Source organism: Ptiloglossa arizonensis, chromosome 7, assembly GCF_051014685.1.
Source record: "Ptiloglossa arizonensis isolate GNS036 chromosome 7, iyPtiAriz1_principal, whole genome shotgun sequence".
NCBI classification, from domain to species: Eukaryota; Metazoa; Arthropoda; class Insecta; order Hymenoptera; family Colletidae; genus Ptiloglossa; species Ptiloglossa arizonensis.
The window spans coordinates 2,046,956-2,065,240 of record NC_135054.1 but is presented as its reverse complement, the minus strand read 5'-3'; the positions used below and the strand labels follow the sequence as shown (position 1 = coordinate 2,065,240).

Here is an 18,285-nt window from a genome sequence, read left to right as displayed (position 1 = left end):
AAAAATTGTTATTTGTAGCAGATAAATTTATTTTGAATAGATTCTCTTCTTAATAGAGAAACCATCGAACAATTTATATACATTACTTACACACGGCGAAAAAGGTATAAAAACATGAACTTGTTACGATTACATTATGATTTATATAGAACACGTTCAATAGAATTATAATGTATAGTAACTTCTGATATTTGGCCCGACTTGGTAGAAAGTTTTTTTTACTATTCTGCATTCCATTTTATACTATAATTTATACTACGAATGATTACATCTCTACTGCAATAACTTTTATTTATCTCTGAAGAACCGTTTTACGTTTGAATTATAACCAGCTATATTTTAAATATTTGAAAAATTAAATAAGTAATATAACTAACTAAAACTAAATATCCATTCTTTTAAAAACAAGTGAAATCTTTGTTTAGGTCACATTGACCCGAACAGGGTAACAAACGTGGGTATTTTGTACAAAACAACACTAAACGCATTCTTCCTTTACCTGGTACAGTTTTCTTCGTTACGTTGGTTAAATATTCCGAGATTAATATCCCGATTGATGTTAAATTTGATGTGAACAATCGACAAATGTTCCTTTACTACTCGAGCTTGGAAATATTGATTACGAGAATTATATTTTGTTATCTTGAAAAAGAAAGAACGAGTCAAATTTGTGGGTGCGAAGTGAAATTTTAATTCGAAACATTGTCATTCTAAAAATTTTTAGTATTTTCTTTACAGTTTGAAACTAATTTTATTGACTAAATTACGAATTATTCTTTTATAATACAATAAAATAAAAATAAAAATTATAATTTATTTCTTTATTTTCTAAATCGACGTGTTAATTTTCTCAAATAAAACATCCCTTTTAATTAAAATAAACCAGGCAAGTACACTGAGGTCCATAACAGTCTTTTTTTTTTAACGTTATAAAGGTAAATAAAACTATTCTTTAATACGGATACTAAAATGTATATATATATATATATATATATATATATATATATATATATATATATATATATATGTATAAGTAACAAAAATAATTTTTTGTAAATATTTGTGTTAAATTAATGTAAACATCATTTATGTGACGAATATATTATGTACAAAATGTTTTCGATGAAGTAGTGAAAATGAAAGAATTTGGTCAGTCTTGGAACTACGAGAATAACGGTATTGTTATCCGTTTAAATCTCTAAGTAAGAACATACAGTTGCAGTCTAATCATGAAACTTTTTAATAAGATGTTATAATTTTTTAAATCTTAATTTTAAAATTATTAATGAACATTTCTTCCATACTTAATACTAGATTTTAAAACTTTCTTCACGCAAATTTGCGTTAATGAAATATAAAATATCTAAATATTATAAAAAATCAATTATTAACAGTTTTCTTAGAAAAAGGTACTGGGGTTAAGTAGTTCTGGTCAATCACTTTGGTTGAACCGTGCGATGAAACATTCAGCAATTAGAGCATATTTATGAGTAATGATTAAATAAATTTAAAATGTTTATTATTATACGCAAAACATATATTACTTTGCTATGTTTACACTTTGCATTGTAAATAAATCATTGCTTATCCATTGGCTGTTGTTTCATTATTCTTTATTTAGGATTATTAACATTTTCGGTGGTAAAAATGAATTGTCAAGAATGAACGGCATATTTATAATATTACGTTTATGGAAAATGAGTTCTCACCTTGTGAATTCCAAGTTTAATCTGTAAAAACGAAAATTATTTATCCGGAAAGTTGCGCCGATTTTTAAGGAAAAGTTAAAGGCAGCACATTTAAATATCGGTATACATTTATTGAATTATATAGTTGCCATTTTATTCCACAACTTTTCTCCATCTTTTACGCAACTTGAAGATCCCATCTTCTCGGAAGTTCTCAGGTTTTTATTGACCAAAGAGTTACAATTTTTTGCCATTAAGGGAATTTCGTAAATACATAAAAAAGTGAAAATCTGAAGGTTTAATCTCTGGTACATTCGGTGGATGGAGTAGAACGTTTCAACCAAGTTCCAACCCTCTAACAACTTTTGTCGAATAGCCAAAAACACACGAGGGCGTGAATTGTTCTGATGAAATATAACGCCCTTTCGATCCGCCAGTTTTAGACGTTTTTGTTTAATCGATTTATTGTCTAGTTGTTTGGTAGAAACTCATAATGTAAGATTCCTTGCCAATCCAATCAGACACAAAGCATGACTCTTTTCTGGTGAAGATCAGCTTTTCGGGTCATTAAAGGTGGTCTATTTCACTTTCCCTAGGATCTTTTCCGCTCAATATCATTATGAACAATCCATTTTTCATCTACCGTCACTACTTGCTTCAAAAATTGTCTCTTCGTCGTCTTTATAGAGCGAATCACAGATGAAAATACAGTTCATCGGATTTTTTCCCATTAAATTGTGAGAAATCCATACATCAAAACGGTGTACGTATCCAAGCTTCACAAAATGCTCGTGGATGGTGGTTTATGATATTTTTAACATTTTTGGTAATTGATGCGTCGTGTAGCGTAGATTGTTCTCGATCAATAATTTGATCCGATCTTCATCAGTGGTGAAGAATCTACCCGGGCGTTCTTGATCATTACGGTTGAAATCACCAGCTTTAAACCTAGTGAACCACTTCCGCCCAGTTCTTTTAACTATAGCGTCTTCACCATAAACAGCACATATCCTTTTTGCTGTTTGTGTGGCATTTTTACTTCTCCGGTAAAAGAAAAGCATCAAATGCCTATAATACCCTTTGTTTCCTTCTGTATTCAAAGGCGTGTAAAACTTAGAAAACTTAATGTATTCTAATCAAACTTTTTGCCTAAATATCCCCTTTTAGAATATGTACGCATGTCAATTATTTTCAATCATTCTGATATATACAGATCTGTTTTAACGCCAACTATCGAAAATCGGCACGAACTTTCTGGACAATCCAATAAATGGTAATTAACAACGATGGTTTAATACTTTAAACAGAGGAGCGTAACATGGTAACATGCATCATCTATAATTGTGAAACATTGTATTTTTCAAAAAACAATATTATCCGATGAATTTAAAAAATCCTCTTTCGAATGTTTTCTTAGGGTGGCACCAATTGATCTTTATTTCAGGATTCGGAATATTTAATGCAGTTAAGGATACTCAGTATGTTTAATTATGATTTCAATTGTAATATCATTGTATGGTGTCGTTGAAAGAATTTCGTTGTGCATTGAATGCAACGATGGAAACAACATTAACAGTAAAGAAGTATTATTTCTTATATTTAAAGCACATTCTTGTTACTTAAATATAAATATTCGTCCAAAAATTTTATTTTCTTCAACATTGACAAAATGTGCTAAGACGTTTCATTTTCCAATATTTATGCTTGTGTAGATGTTTTGTTCACAATGATTTTCGAAATAATTCATTTTTCAAAAGTAGTTGCTTAGAGTGATCAGATCTGTAGGTTGTTTAGTCTTTAGTCATATTATTTGAAATACAATTTGTAAAATATTTAGCGCTGGTTTTATTATCCGTGTGTGTAGAAATTAACGGCACTTCACATTCCATTGTTGACATTTCACACTTTGTACCATATACTTTGCGCTGCACTTTTTTCATCAACTGTCCGGGAAAGACTAATTATAATTGACCTTTTCTGAACTTTACAAAAAATATCTATTCAGCCTATTACAATACATGTTTATGATCGTTGAAAAGTTTGATATGTTCGAAAATTTGTTTAGTTTAAACTTATTGTCCACTAACCATTTGTTTCAGAAACTAATTTAACGTAATGAGAAGAGGTTTTAATTCATATTGTGGATTATTGTCTCTTTTTCTTTCGTGCGCCGATAATATACCGGCGGTCAAGAATTGTCGGTAATGTACCTACAATTAAGAATCGTCAGTAATTTGTATGTAGAATCGATAAAGTAATCGGTAAATCATCGATGAATATAATAATATAATACATTGGAATCTGTGAGTTTTCGGGCCCAGATAAATTCGAGTAAGGCAAAGATTATGTAATAAGGTTTAAATATTATAAAAGGAAAGAAAATAGAAACGGAAAATGAAAAATCAAGAGAGATGAACGAGAAGATAGAAACATAAGAAAGGAGTAATACAAAAGTGGGGAGGCCAAAAACGGTAGAGAAACATAATCATCAGAGGCCTAAATGAAAAAATAGAAAGGCTGAGAATAGAAATAATGAACTTCAAGAGTCCAAAAGAAGAGATGAAAGATAGGATGGTAATTCTGCCGCTGAATATACTGGAAAACTGAATGGAGGTAATGAGAAGAAACGATCACAGTAGGTTAAAGGCAAGAACATACGGAAGTGAAGATAATATGGTGGCAAAAGAAAATGGAACACTAATTAAAATGAATTGCGGAGGAAGAGTAAAGCAAGAATTGAGTCAGAGTTATAGATGAATATATGTAGGTATAGAAGGAGTAGTACAAATGAGTCGAGGAAAAAGATTTAAAGATCTGGAAAGGCACAGTGAGAGTAAAAAACTCAAAGAAGAAGATAGGCGGAGGAAATGTAAAAACTGAAAATGGAAGAAACCTATGGGGAATAAGATTGGAGAACGATTAGAGATAAATAGAGGAGGAAGGAATACATACTTAAAGATAGGGTTCTGAAACGTGGCAGATGTAATAAGGAAGGGACAGAAATTTTCGCCAAAGGTAGAAGAACACAATAAGAGTAAAACATGTAATTTAGAGAAAACTGACTAAGAAATATAAGTACGAATGGTAAAGAAAGAGAATAGACGCATGTACAGGTATTAAACACGTCGGTAATATATTACGTATTAGATGAGGATAACGCTTTGGCAAAGCTAGAGAAAGTTACATTACTGGGGGAGTTAATTAAGATTACCGTTTATTAAGGGGACAACTCTAATGCAGAGTCAAAAAGTAAAATCATTTTTGAATACTAAAAGTACATTTTTTAAAGACGCAAAATAAAAGAACGAAACATAATAGAAATGTTAATTTCTTTTTAAGTTATTTGTCGTTAAAATTGTCTGTAGTTCGTGGTTTTTAAGTTCTTGTTCGTTTGAAGTATTTTACAGAAAAAGTATTAATGACATTGTAATCTGTAAAATACAATCTTTCAAATACACATAGCGATGGGGGGGGGGGGCAAACACAGAACAATGAGACAAGATGGAGTAACGGAGAACCTGAACGAGATATTCGTTCTCATGCTCTCTCTCTCTCTCTCTCTCTCTCTCTCTCTCTCTCTCTCTTGCTCGCGCGCGTACACACGCACCTAACGCTCAAACCGTCCATTTAGCCCATAATTTATGATACTATGATAGAATAGAAACGGGTAAGTGCAATGACTTGCTCCTTTACATTCCAATGCACACGACGTCGATCGACCTCTCCAGATCGTGCGAAGAAGTTCAATATTAATGCTCTATCTTCAAATCGATGATCTAATCGTTGAAAATCTCTAGACATTACATGCCAAAGTGTAATTACCCAAAGATTCATCAATTGCACGAAGCATTTATCGAATATTTATACACTTACAAACCATAGTGAAATGTAAACGAAAACACAGTGTTACATTGTTTCGTTCGCTATCTCAAAACTGACTCTGTTACTGACTAAGACACACTGACACTGACTATGACACTCATTTGCACTGCGTTCGTCCTTAAAATCTAAACCATACGAATACACACACTCTCATACCTTGGGAAACGAGCACCCATACCGTTCACCCAATTCTTACAGACAGATGCACGTCGATCCATTCTGCACAATTTCGATCATTTCATTCTACAGGTCATTTATTGGTGCTAGACATATTTCACGCATTTTTTTTAAGGAGCACTAGCATTCATAAGTGTAGAATGCTAGCGAAGAGTGGTGCGCGCGCGCGCGCGTGTGTGTGTGTGTGTGTGTGTGAGATAGATAGAGAGATAGATAGATAGATAGATAGATAGATAGAGAGAGAGAGAGAGAGAGAGAGAGAGAAAGAGAGAGAGAGAGAGAGAGAGAGAGAGAGAGAGAGAGAAAGAGAGAGAGTAAAAACGAGCAACCCATTGCGAGGGGTCGTAACGGCCTGAAGTATGACAATAGAAGACTAGTCGATGAAATTGTCGAGTTTTTTGCAACGATGACACAATGTAGGCTCATCGCCTGATTTCCATCTAGTGAATATCTTAGGGAGCCAGTGCATTCGGTACACGTCTCTTGCATCCCCCAAGACGCGCGATGTAAGTCACATGGACCCTAAACTTGGGGTATAAGAAAGGCCATCGCCCAGAACAGAAAAGTTGATTGTAGCGTAGGATCTCCATTATTTGTTTATGAAAGTCAGACTTCGTTGAATAAGTTGAAGATCTATACCGAAATTGTGGCCTTCACGATTACCGAATTTAAGTCCGCTTAATTTTTTTTTCTTTGGAGTGCAGTAATGGCATTAGTATATAAATCGAGTACTAAAATAAAGACTATATCGGAATTGAAACGCCATGTATATGTAGCCTTTCATCAATTACGAAATATGGCTGCGGAATATAAACGAAGATGGATCTGTTCTTTGAACTTGAGTAAGAAATGAAAGACAGCATGAAAATAAGAGTAACTACTAATATTTACATCTTGTCATTGCATTTCATTTTTCACTTGTTTGATTGTGTTTTCAGCAATGCGAAGTGATAAATAATAGAAATAAAAAAATATGATAAATTTTACTAGTCTCCAGGAGAACGGTTGAGTTCGGACCCATGGTTCTTTTTGCAAATTTGTTCCCTTCTGTAAGCAGAGTATGATGCAATTATAAAAAAATTTTGACTTTGAAACAAATTATTATGGTCACTTTTGCAGAAAGATTTTGTGACAAATCTCCACCGATCCGAAGGTGTAGAATACGCCTATGATAGTCATGTAAAAATCTTTTTTTACACCCTGTACAGGGTATACTAAAATTATGTGCAACGATTATCACTGTTAGATTCTGCACCTTTGGATCGATGGAGATCTGTTTGAAAAATAACGTACATAATTGTCCTTAATCGGTTTTCTCAAAGTCAAATTTTTTTTGGTTACATCGTAATCTACTCATCGAGAGGATAAAATGTTTCAAAGAAATCATGTGACGGAAATACCTTCTACTGAAAAATGATTAGATATATTGAATTATTCTTAAATTCGCCGTATATGTAATATGTTTACATTTTGTAATGGAATAGGCTCTGCTATTCTTCGTCGAACATTTCTTCTAGGCACGAACGAAGAATTTTGTTTTCTTCTATAAATGAATCGATTGGCAAGAACTTCTTCGGGTCGCTTCATCGTTTGATTACAATTTTTAAAGACAATAGGATATAAATGTGTTTACATTTTACAATCGAGTACACAGCAGACGGTTAGGCGTATTGAGAGTCTATACTATCGCATATCGATTTCAGAGTTGTGAAGAGTTAGTCTAAAAGTGAATCTGGTAACGTATTTAATCATGCTGCCTTATAAAAATACTCGATGCATGTTACGTACTATTGATGAAGCGTAGGAAATTAACATTGCAAATACCACAATATGTAATCATTTTTCACTAAAAGGAATCGTTTCCGACAGATGGTTCCTTTGAGACATTTTATTCTCTCGATGAATAGTTTACGATGCAACGATAAAAAGTTTGACCTTGAGAAAAGCGGTCAAGAACAATGTCGCACGTTATTTTTCAAACAGATCTCCACCCTAATAGTTGTTACACATAATTTCAATATACTGTGCGGGTGTGTGTGTGATGATTTATAAAACACTCGTATGTTGAAATAATATTTATAAAAATTATGACCTGAATATCAGACTAATTCTAGCTTGATAAATTTAATTTAATGAAACAAATTCGCTAGCAGTATCTTGACTTCCTTAAGACATATAATATATTTTTATTATGTTTATTAATAGTGTGTGTGTGTGCGCGCGCGCACACACACACACACCACATTAGTACAATATTGTAACTGTATTCGGTGATACACCCGCATGTTGATCACGAAAAAGTACTTGCTTAAATGTGATGATGTTTATGAAAAAAGTATGTGCTTAAATATAGTTGGGTAAATTCAAAACTAAATTTGCAACTTTACATTTTACAATAGAGAGCGCGATTTCTAATGTGAGAAGAGGAATTACAATTCATTAAGGAGTGCGCAAGAAAATGTTTACTCTAAAAGAGTGTTTTGATTATCTCTTTTTACTAATACATTGATTATCGGAATTTAACTACAATATTCTTTTGACATCGTTTTAAACCTACCACGTATCTAGAGCGCAGGAATTTTCTCTTTTTTTTAGAGACCTGCCTTTCAAAAAGTTTAAAAACCATAGATTTACAGTATACACTGTCACTATATTATTTAATTAAAATACCTTGCTATATATCGTTTATTAATATTGATATAAGAAATATCTAATGGTTACATATGTAAAACGACGATACAAAAATATTTGTATACGCATAATATTGTTGCGTACCTACTTTTTCAATTTGCACGTACATCGTTTAAGTAATTATTTACCTAAAATCATTCGTGTAACATCTTTCGAAGTATACTTTAAATGTAGTATATTAACTCAATTATCAAATCGAGTACAATTTGAGCAACACGACTTCGTGTACATATGTGCAAAAGTACTCTGAACCTATAAACGTTAGCACACACGATACATTTTATAAAATACTCGTAACGTTGAAATAATATTCATAAAAGTTATGATCAGAAAATTAGACTAATTCTAGCTTGATGAAAACTAGACTAATTCTAGCTTAATGAATCCAACTTGATGAAACAACTTCGCTAGTTGTATCTTGACCTCCTTAAGACATCCGATATTTTTATACTATCGCGTTAAATTATTTCTCACGGCCTACACCGATATCCATGACTTTTGTGCTGGTTTCGTTTTCGCACGGATACTCTGAAAACATTAAGGAACTACATTATTAACCTCCGCGTGGTGTTTTCCATTTCACTTGAAAGTACACAAATGTTAATGCGAATGACTTTAAACGAAGCTAACGTAAAAAATAATAGGAGGATAGAAGTTTTACTTACGATACATCCGAATACTGTCATCACTATGTATGTATTGTTGATTCCTAACGATAAACACATTTGTGCATTGGATAAGAGAATTCGCACTTTTTAATTCATCTTATGTTAGTTGCGAGAATCACAAATTTCAAAATTTTGTTTCTGAAAATTCGAAAGACACTATATAAAAATTTATATACAAACTTGTAATTTACAAGAAACTAAAAACCGAAGTTTGCATTAAATGTATCAAAACATTGGTTACCAATCATTTAAACGGATATAGAAAGTATTCCGAAATGCGTTACAATTTTTGAGTTGAACGATACATTCGTTGTAAAGCTTTCTGCGTAAGTTGAATACCGCGAAAGTCAAATTGTATAAATACGAAGTATTATTGGGAGAAAGCAAGTATTATAGGGACATGCAATTCCTTCTAGAACTGATTTTTTTCTCTCTCTCTGATATTTGATGTACAATCTGAGTGTTCAAAAATTGATTAAAGTTTAATAAATCCACACACGTATTTCTTTTTCAAAAGAAACATTGAAGGAAAGAAAACTTTATTTAATATCAAAATGTATGCGTACATATAATTTACTTGTATAAGAGCATGTAAACATATGTTGTCGACTATATCGTGAAACTTATCCGTAAAATTTTCGAATACTGAAAATTTAGGAACAATTACATCTAATAGAACAAAAAAATTGAATTACAAAGATTTAACGTCGTGTCTGTCTTGTATTTATTGTTGATAAAATACGAGAATCACGAAAAAGATTCGATCGGGTTTGTAACCAACCAAGAACTCGCTAAGGAGGTCGTCGTTAACATGAAATAGAATCGTTACCTCGAGCACGGGTAAGACGAAAAAAATTGTACCACTTTGGTCGTCACCTCTCGATGCTCACCGCAACTAGACCGCGCATAAAAACGCGAGAGAGCTGTGAGACGACGAAACTGCTCGCCTCCTAAGCCTTTTGTCACAAACGGATCGTCTAGCCTGATTCGGAGCGGAACCGCGTTTTATTGATGTGGATCGTGAGAGATTCAAACAAAAGTATTGTCAAAGTCAACGAAGAAAATCGTGCGAAATACGCATACGATAACACGAACGATCAAATAGCAAAAGCTTTTTATCGCTGCCTGAAAACATTGAAAAGAATATTGTTACGGATTTCGTACTCCGTAAGTGTGTACCTTTCAGAATTTTAATAAATGGCACAATTGAAAAGGTAGCCGAAATCGTGAAACTCGAGAACTTCAAAAATAATAGTACGATAATTCCTTGCATTTATATTTCTTAGATAATATAGATATATTTGAAGATTGATTGTAAACGCATTGTTACAGAGTTATAAGAAACAATTTAAGGCAACATAAAATAAGTAATAATGGATTTTCCATCGCAAAGTATGGAAAATTGATTGTGTTTATCTTATTGGTGTATTATTACGATGATGAAAATTATACCCAAACGTGAACTGATCACGAAGGACCATTCCTTTTGACCCCAGGGACCGCTAAATATTACACCTATTGACTTCTGCTTATGGTAAACTTTAGGATCAAAAATTTAAAAGGTTTAGAGAAGTTACTTTGGGTCGAGAATTAATACCACGAATTAATAAATCAATTATTGAAATTCAGCAAAATTCTCAGATAATTCGTAGTGCAAGTGCAACATGCAAGTACATTTTGGAATAAGAAATTAAGTTACAGTAAGTAGTCATTTATAATAACACTGCAATTACACACTGTCAATTACAAGCAATTACAATTACATTAAATCTTTTCAAAACAGTAAACATCATAAAAATACACAGATATGTTAACTATGATTTTTATACTTGCAATGAAAAATCTATTATTACCAATTACATGTTGTATCAAAGAGTTGGTTGTAACGTTGTAACAAAGAGTTTATAGTTGACCACGGTATGCAATTTGTTTTCTTTCCATTTGTAGAATATTACACGGCCACTAGGCTGTTCTCTTAATAAAATGCAAAATTGTCCAATTTAGCAAACGCTATGTCAATCGATTAATTTATTACAAAAATCAATTAGCTGGAAAGTTGACGGATTCAAATAATTCTACATATAGACTAAAAAAATTCGCTTCTTTAAATCTGGTGTACCGATTCCTTTAATAATTCACATTTTTTCATTGTACTGTACATACTGTAAGTAATCAACTGATTTGTAGAGTATATTCTTTCAGTTTGATGAGAAAAAAGTTTTGTTCCGATCGCTTGACTACATTGTACCGTTTATGACACACAAGTGTGAAGTAATTTAATTTTAATCGTTTAGTACTTTGAGGAAGCCCATTCGCACAAATATTAACTACTAGCCATTTTTCAAATAAAATGTTAAGAATATTTATTTTTATCTAATTTTCGGTATTCTACAAATACTGTTTAACACAAAATGGTTATAATTTGTAATACAAAATAATTTTACTGTACAGTAAGTGTTCTGTAATTGTAATATTTTTCTATTTAATAATTAAAAAATTAAATTATTTTATTTTAAAAACCTGTAGTATACGTTGGACAGTACCTTAAATGCAAAATTTGTTCCTTGTAAGTGTACAGTCCGCGTTATTTTTTCAGCGCATTTGTACTTTGATGATTATCACTCTTTTTATCTCGACAATTGTTTTTTATTCCGGTTATGTCAGATTTCCATTAATGTCGTACTTCAGTCACAAAGAGTGAGCCTTAAGTGAGCCGAAAGAGTGAAAATTAAATATTTATAAAATTAACTATTTAGTCTAAATGAAATGCTTCAAAAAATAAATACGTTTCGTAGGTCCATATATTATGTATATTAAACAGTTATAGTAACACTACCTAGTGTTTCTTTTCTAAATGGCATATGTCCACATTATCCTATAACTTTCACAGATCAATCGTTTTCATATTAAATAAAACTAAAATATCATAAAAATTTATGTTCGATAATAAGTCGATGTAAAATAATTCACCCGAAATAGTTTCGTATCATATATTAATATACAAATTTATTTTAATGACGGGAATAATGATTAAATTTAAAATTAACTCATGCGCCACTTGTTATTTTACAAACGACAAATTCTGTGGGTTTCAGGAGGAATACATATCGGAAAATATACAATGGTCTCCGATAGAATATTTCAATAATGCTATTGTAGTCGAACTTCTTGAAGGAAAACGTCCACCAGGGCTTTTCTTGCTATTTGATGATGTGTGTGCTACTCTTCATGGTGGCAGTACTGGAGCAGATGCAGATTTACAAAAGGTGAGAAATTCTATCTTTGAACGTAACGATGAAATATTCACAATTATACTTATGTATGTATTTACCCAAGAGAAGTTTTGCAAATGAAACAGATGAATCGTAAACTATAATTCTTATAACTTTATTTCTCTTATAACAATGTATCTATGAGTACGTCCGAAAACAATTAGCGGCAAGGATGTAAACACACTTTGCCTTCTTTTCGTGTACGAATAATACATGGCATACAGTCTGTCTCTAGGAAGATGGCAGAATTGTGTTTACGTTCTCGTTACAATTACAGTCCCGTATTCCTAGCATCACAGCCGTCGCTCACTATTAGTCGAAGATCATGTAAGACAAAATAATTCGGAACAGTATTAATGTAGTCTTCGAATGAAAGTGTCGGAACAAAATTATTTCCTTATTACTATTTATATATAATATTATCGTTGATTCGGTGAAATTCTCCTAATGAAAACATGAGTGTAATTTAATATTTTTAATAATCATTAATGCGTTGGAATTCGTTTGTAGCTAAATGAATTAATTTGTATTCATTAAAAGTAATATAAATCCGTTTATTCTAATTTCTATTTAGTTAAACTCTGCATAATTAAAATTGACACAAAAATAAGTTACGTTACAATTAAAAGTAAAACGTTTGTTTTCTTAGATTACAAATTCTCGGGGGGGGGGGGGGGGTGCTGTCATCTGAAGCCTCTCTCGGAAAATTTGTAATTTAGGAAAGCAAAAGTTATGCTTTCGTTTAATTTCAACATAACTTATTTTGGTAAGTGGGCCTAGTTACCGAACGTTATACGTATATCGACAAATTCGTCATTTGTTTAATTTTATGTTGAACCGCGTCATTTGACCGAGTTGTATCTTAAACATGATACAGAAGGTATTTAAACATGGTGTTTACAAAAGTAAAAATTCTCTTTGTTTTTCTGTAAGAATTTCAACTCGGTTGAAAAGCAACAGAAGCAACCAGAAATGTGTATCAACTATTTGGTGTTGTTAGTAACCGTAAAACATAATTTTTACTAAAAAATAATATGATAATGTGATACCTACTGTGCTACCTACACAGTAGCTGCTAACAACAATGAAGTTATTAGAATTTGAACATTATATATATTTACCATTTTCATCTTGCAAATTAATTAATTTTAACAATAATTGCAGAAACTCACAGTTGCAGCGGGAAAGCACGAACACTTTCAAAACACAAGCGATGGATTCGCTATTTATCACTATGCCGGGGTAGTTTCTTATTCAGTTGACGGGTTCTGTGATAAAAATCGAGATGTACTTTTCTTAGATCTTGTGGAGTTAATGCAAACAAGTACAAAGTAAGTTTTTACTATTATCTTCTTGGAATTTTTGTAACAAAGTCTTTTTAGACACATGTTATGCATGATTGGAAACTAATCGTAAGTATCTAGCTTACTTGAATAATATAAAATTATTATAAAAGTGTAAAACTTTATTTTATTAATTTTTTTATACTTCTCTATGTGATTACAATCAGATGATTCCTATTTTTCGTTCAAGTATATCTAGAATCAATTATTTCCTTGCGCTATTGAAGTAATAAGATAACTATTTATATAACAATCGTTAAACTTGAAACAGAAACGTGATAGTGCAATTAAATTGTTTTCAAATATTTATGACAGTATCACGTAAATTGTTGATCATAAGTCAATATATTTACCTCGTTAAATTCACTTTGATAGGCACATTACGAAACTACGCTAAAACATTATAATATTATGAAACTATCAAATCTATCTAATAAACAATCTAAGAAAAAGATTATCAATATTATTATCTTATGTTTCATTATGTTCTAAATAAATATTCTATAAACAAATTTTTTAATAAAACTGTATGCTGTATAAATGTACTGTTTATAATATTATTGTTATAGTCCTTTGGTTCGTACACTGTATCCACAAGAAACGCAAGTACAAAAAACAAAAACGCTTAAATCTAGACCTACTACTGCTGGCAATAAAATACGAAATCAAGCTAGTCAATTAGTTAAGCAATTGATGAAATGCACTCCACATTACATCAGATGCATCAAACCAAACGAAACAAGAAAACCGCGTGATTGGGACTCAGTTAGAGTGAAACATCAGGTACGATTGTACTTTAAATTTATCAAGATATTCTTCTTATTCGTTCTTCTTTTGGTAATATCAAAATACAAAAAAATAGAGAAACTTATTGTTTCATCTTTACTTCTAAATAAAAAATTTAAGTAAATATAAAATGATTTGCAATTTTTTATCGTACAAAATGAGACGATTTTATAAACGATTAATACAAACACAATTACAACAGCGTAAAGTGAGATACAAAGTACAACAAAATCTGATTAGAAGAATACATATGAAGATTTCCTGCAGTCTATAACATGTTTTAAAATAGAAAATATTTTGGAAAATATAATATTTTTATTATTATTGTCAGTGAGAGAGTACAAAAATATTTGCAATTATATAGAATAATTATTGAATGAAGAAAATACATAAATCAAATAAATAAAATTACTTTCGTTTACAAAAATCGTCGAAAATAATAGGTCTTGATTTCTTCAACAATAAGGATTTGAAAAAATCTAAACAAATCACAATTTAATAAATACAAGAAGCTGTAGTATCTAAAAATATTACTTTCGCTGCGATAAGAAAGAAGAAATCGAATTAATAGAGAACTGAAATTTGATAAAAAATGTTTTTTCTTTATAGTTGACAATTAACCTATGACATATCCAAGTCGATTTAAACATATTTTTCACATGCCTATTGTATACACCCTTTAAACGTTTTATTATGTAATATATATTGTATTTACCATAATATTATTTTGTACCTCTCCTGCAATCAAGGTGGAATATTTGGGTTTGAAAGAAAATATCAAAGTACGTAGAGCTGGTTTTGCATACAGGACAGCATTTTCAAAGTTTTTGCAGAGGTATGCAATTCTTACAAAAGAGACTTGGCCACATTGGAATGGAGATGAAAAAGAAGGAGTGAAATGGTTATTAGGAAGTCTTCATATTGATCGATCGCAGTATCAACTTGGAAGGACAAAATTATTTATAAAAGTTCCTGAAAGCGTAAGTTTAAATTTTATTTTGAAAATATTTTGAAAATATTTATTATTTATCTCAAGGTAAATTAATATAAATGTCTATTATATATAAATATTGGAATTATGGTTTGAATTATTTAAATAATCTCAACAACGATTTTACATTTTATTAACTTTTTATTACAACGAAGATATAACCTGCTTTTAGAAGATCTCTATGCAAATTGAATCGACACGAGTGTTGAAACAGCTGAGCGATGCAGATCGCTCGAACTCCCATTCACTCCATTTCATACAATATTAATACACCGAGAAACAGCGCTACCCAAGTGATTCCTTCGTGAAACCTTTTTTTTTTACGTGGGACAATCTTCCAAAGACGCTCCTGACCTGTGGTCGGAGGGTGAAGGGAGTGAATGTGACCTAAACACAAATCCTACCCACAGAAGCCCCCACGGTGATGATCATACCTGCATTATTTCGAGTGGACACCGAGCACTGCCAACAACATAATATCCGGTGCCCTTTTCTCTCCGTTTCATGCAGTGTGCTGCCTGCACACATCTCGTGTCTTTGTTGGGAGGGGCACCGTGAGGCCCAATTTCACGACCATCCACTGTTATCGCGTCATTTTTTAGTCTAGAGGAAAAGGAACGCTAGGCTACCTTATGAAAACCTCTGTCGACAAACTTAGACCTCCAATTCATAACCTTCTTCCGCGTCCGCGACATTACACGTTCGTAGGAGACTACGACCATCCAGTTTCTCTTGCTTCTGAGCATGGTTAGTGACTCCTTGCTGTCCCTTGGCTTCGATGCACATGGGGGTTATTCAGTAGTCTTTGCAACGGTGACCGGTGTGGCTAGATCATTCCTAAATTGGTTAAATTGCTGACTGGGGGGAGTGAAAGAAGGTAGTACAGTAAAGGTCGTTCGTTTCCAACGTATCGTGCGTTAAAGGCATTGAAATCGTGGTGCTATTTACAATCTTCTTCCTCCTTTTTCCCACTCCTCCCAGTCAGCGATTTAGGGAATGAAATCTGGCCACTGATTGTAACGTTCCTACAGAAAAGGCCACACTCTCATTCTAAACCCACCCTAGTCCCAGAAAGTTCTATACTGACAAATCCTTAAACTCGACCCCGTCCACGTTTCCTCAAAGATTGTCCTGAAAGATACTCCGTGAGGAACACAAAGCGATTATAGAATCAATACATGTTTTATTATTGCAAAAAAGGAAAAGCAAATTAATTTACGCTTTGTATTTCATTCTGGTTCTATCAGTTAACTTATCAGTAAAGTATTTCCAAGAGACTCTACCTTCTTAGATACGACAGAATTTGATCATTAATTGCAATGGTAAAAAAATTATATTGTGCAAGGAACCTTGAAACTTTTTTATAATGAATTATACGTGCATACAAATATTTCTCAAGCAGATTTATTTAAATTGAAATAGTTCGCTTATAATGTATGTATTAAAATAATAACTTGCAATTAGCAAAGATTTAATGTTAATATTACATATTATATTTTAAACTTATTAATAGACTTTAATTCTTATAGATACAATGTAATGCATTGTGCTTCAACAATAGTGCTAGCAGATATAATGAACTGGCTTAATTTATGGCCTTAATAGATATATAAATATAATAGTACCCAGACTCTTATAAATATCGCTTTCATACCATCTCGTTTTTGTCTTTGGTACGAAAGGAACAAAAATCAACCATTCGGTAAATGTGTCTCGGTAATTAACTTATATAATGAATTATGCCATAGATATAGTAATTATATTCAGACACTTGTAAATGAACTATACCAATAGATATTGTAATTACACTTATAAATATGTTAATTAATATTATGATCCATGCTAATGTGCTAAAAGCCAAGGAGGTGGTTAAAGTTCGGACTGGATCAATCTTACTACAACATTCATGCAAGTTTTCCGATTTTTTGTGGGTCATGATCCTGTATTTATACTATTCACGTTTCAAGGTTAGCGCGAGCTCTTAACGTAGAAGAGACACATTTACCGAGTGGTTGATTTTTGTTCCTTTCATACCAAAGGCAAAAACGAGATTGTATGAAAGCAAACGAGAATCGGTACAAGAGAGTCGAAGTATTCATTGCACGCAAAAATCGGTGTATCAGTTATCTGAAAAACGGAGCAAGATAAACTATCGATGCTTCGTCTACATTGTCCTCTGCTCGTTTTCAATCTCTCTGTTTTTCTCTTGTTCTCTCTTGTTAAATTCTCAGCGAAGTCTTAACGAATAAATAGTGTATTTGAGTTCAGGATCCCCCACTCGCGAATTGAAGTGATGAGGGAACAATTTTTTTATATCTGCGATAGATTTAATAAATAATTGCCTCTGGGCACTTAAACGAGGCAGATTGTATATTATCCTTTTTGTTTCGATACAGTCATACGTAATGATTTGTTAAAAAGTTAAATTACAAACAAATCAAATATTTATATGACACATTTTAGTATTATTTCAATCATTACTTTGTTCGCAGCTTTTCATGTTGGAAGAAGCCAGAGACCGGAAATATAATAAATACGCTAGAGTGATTCAAAAAGCATTTAAAAAATATTTTACTCGAAAAAGGCAAGACCAACAAAGACAAGAAGCCGCTGATTTACTGTTTGGTCATAAAGAACGTAGACGCGCAAGTTTGAATAGAAAGTTTGTAGGTGATTACATTGGATTAGAAGGTAAACCACAAACAATGAATTTAATTGGAAGAAGAGACAAAATTTGCTTTAGCGAAGTGGTAAAAAAATATGACAGAAGATTCAAGGTACTTTTGT

The 18,285-nt window shown here is 32.0% G+C and overlaps 1 protein-coding gene across 3 annotated transcripts in view; it reads left to right on the top strand.

Moving 5' to 3' along the window:
- Positions 1–18,285, top strand: part of LOC143149073 (unconventional myosin-Ie) — a 70,810-nt gene that overhangs the window by 49,731 nt on the left and 2,794 nt on the right. For all 3 annotated transcript variants that reach the window (XM_076316143.1, XM_076316144.1, XM_076316145.1), the window contains 5 exons: positions 12,202–12,372; positions 13,543–13,709; positions 14,291–14,504; positions 15,257–15,487; positions 17,991–18,275. In XM_076316143.1, coding sequence (XP_076172258.1) covers positions 12,202–12,372; positions 13,543–13,709; positions 14,291–14,504; positions 15,257–15,487; positions 17,991–18,275 — 1,068 coding nt within the window. The remainder of the gene's footprint in view (positions 1–12,201; positions 12,373–13,542; positions 13,710–14,290; positions 14,505–15,256; positions 15,488–17,990; positions 18,276–18,285) is intronic.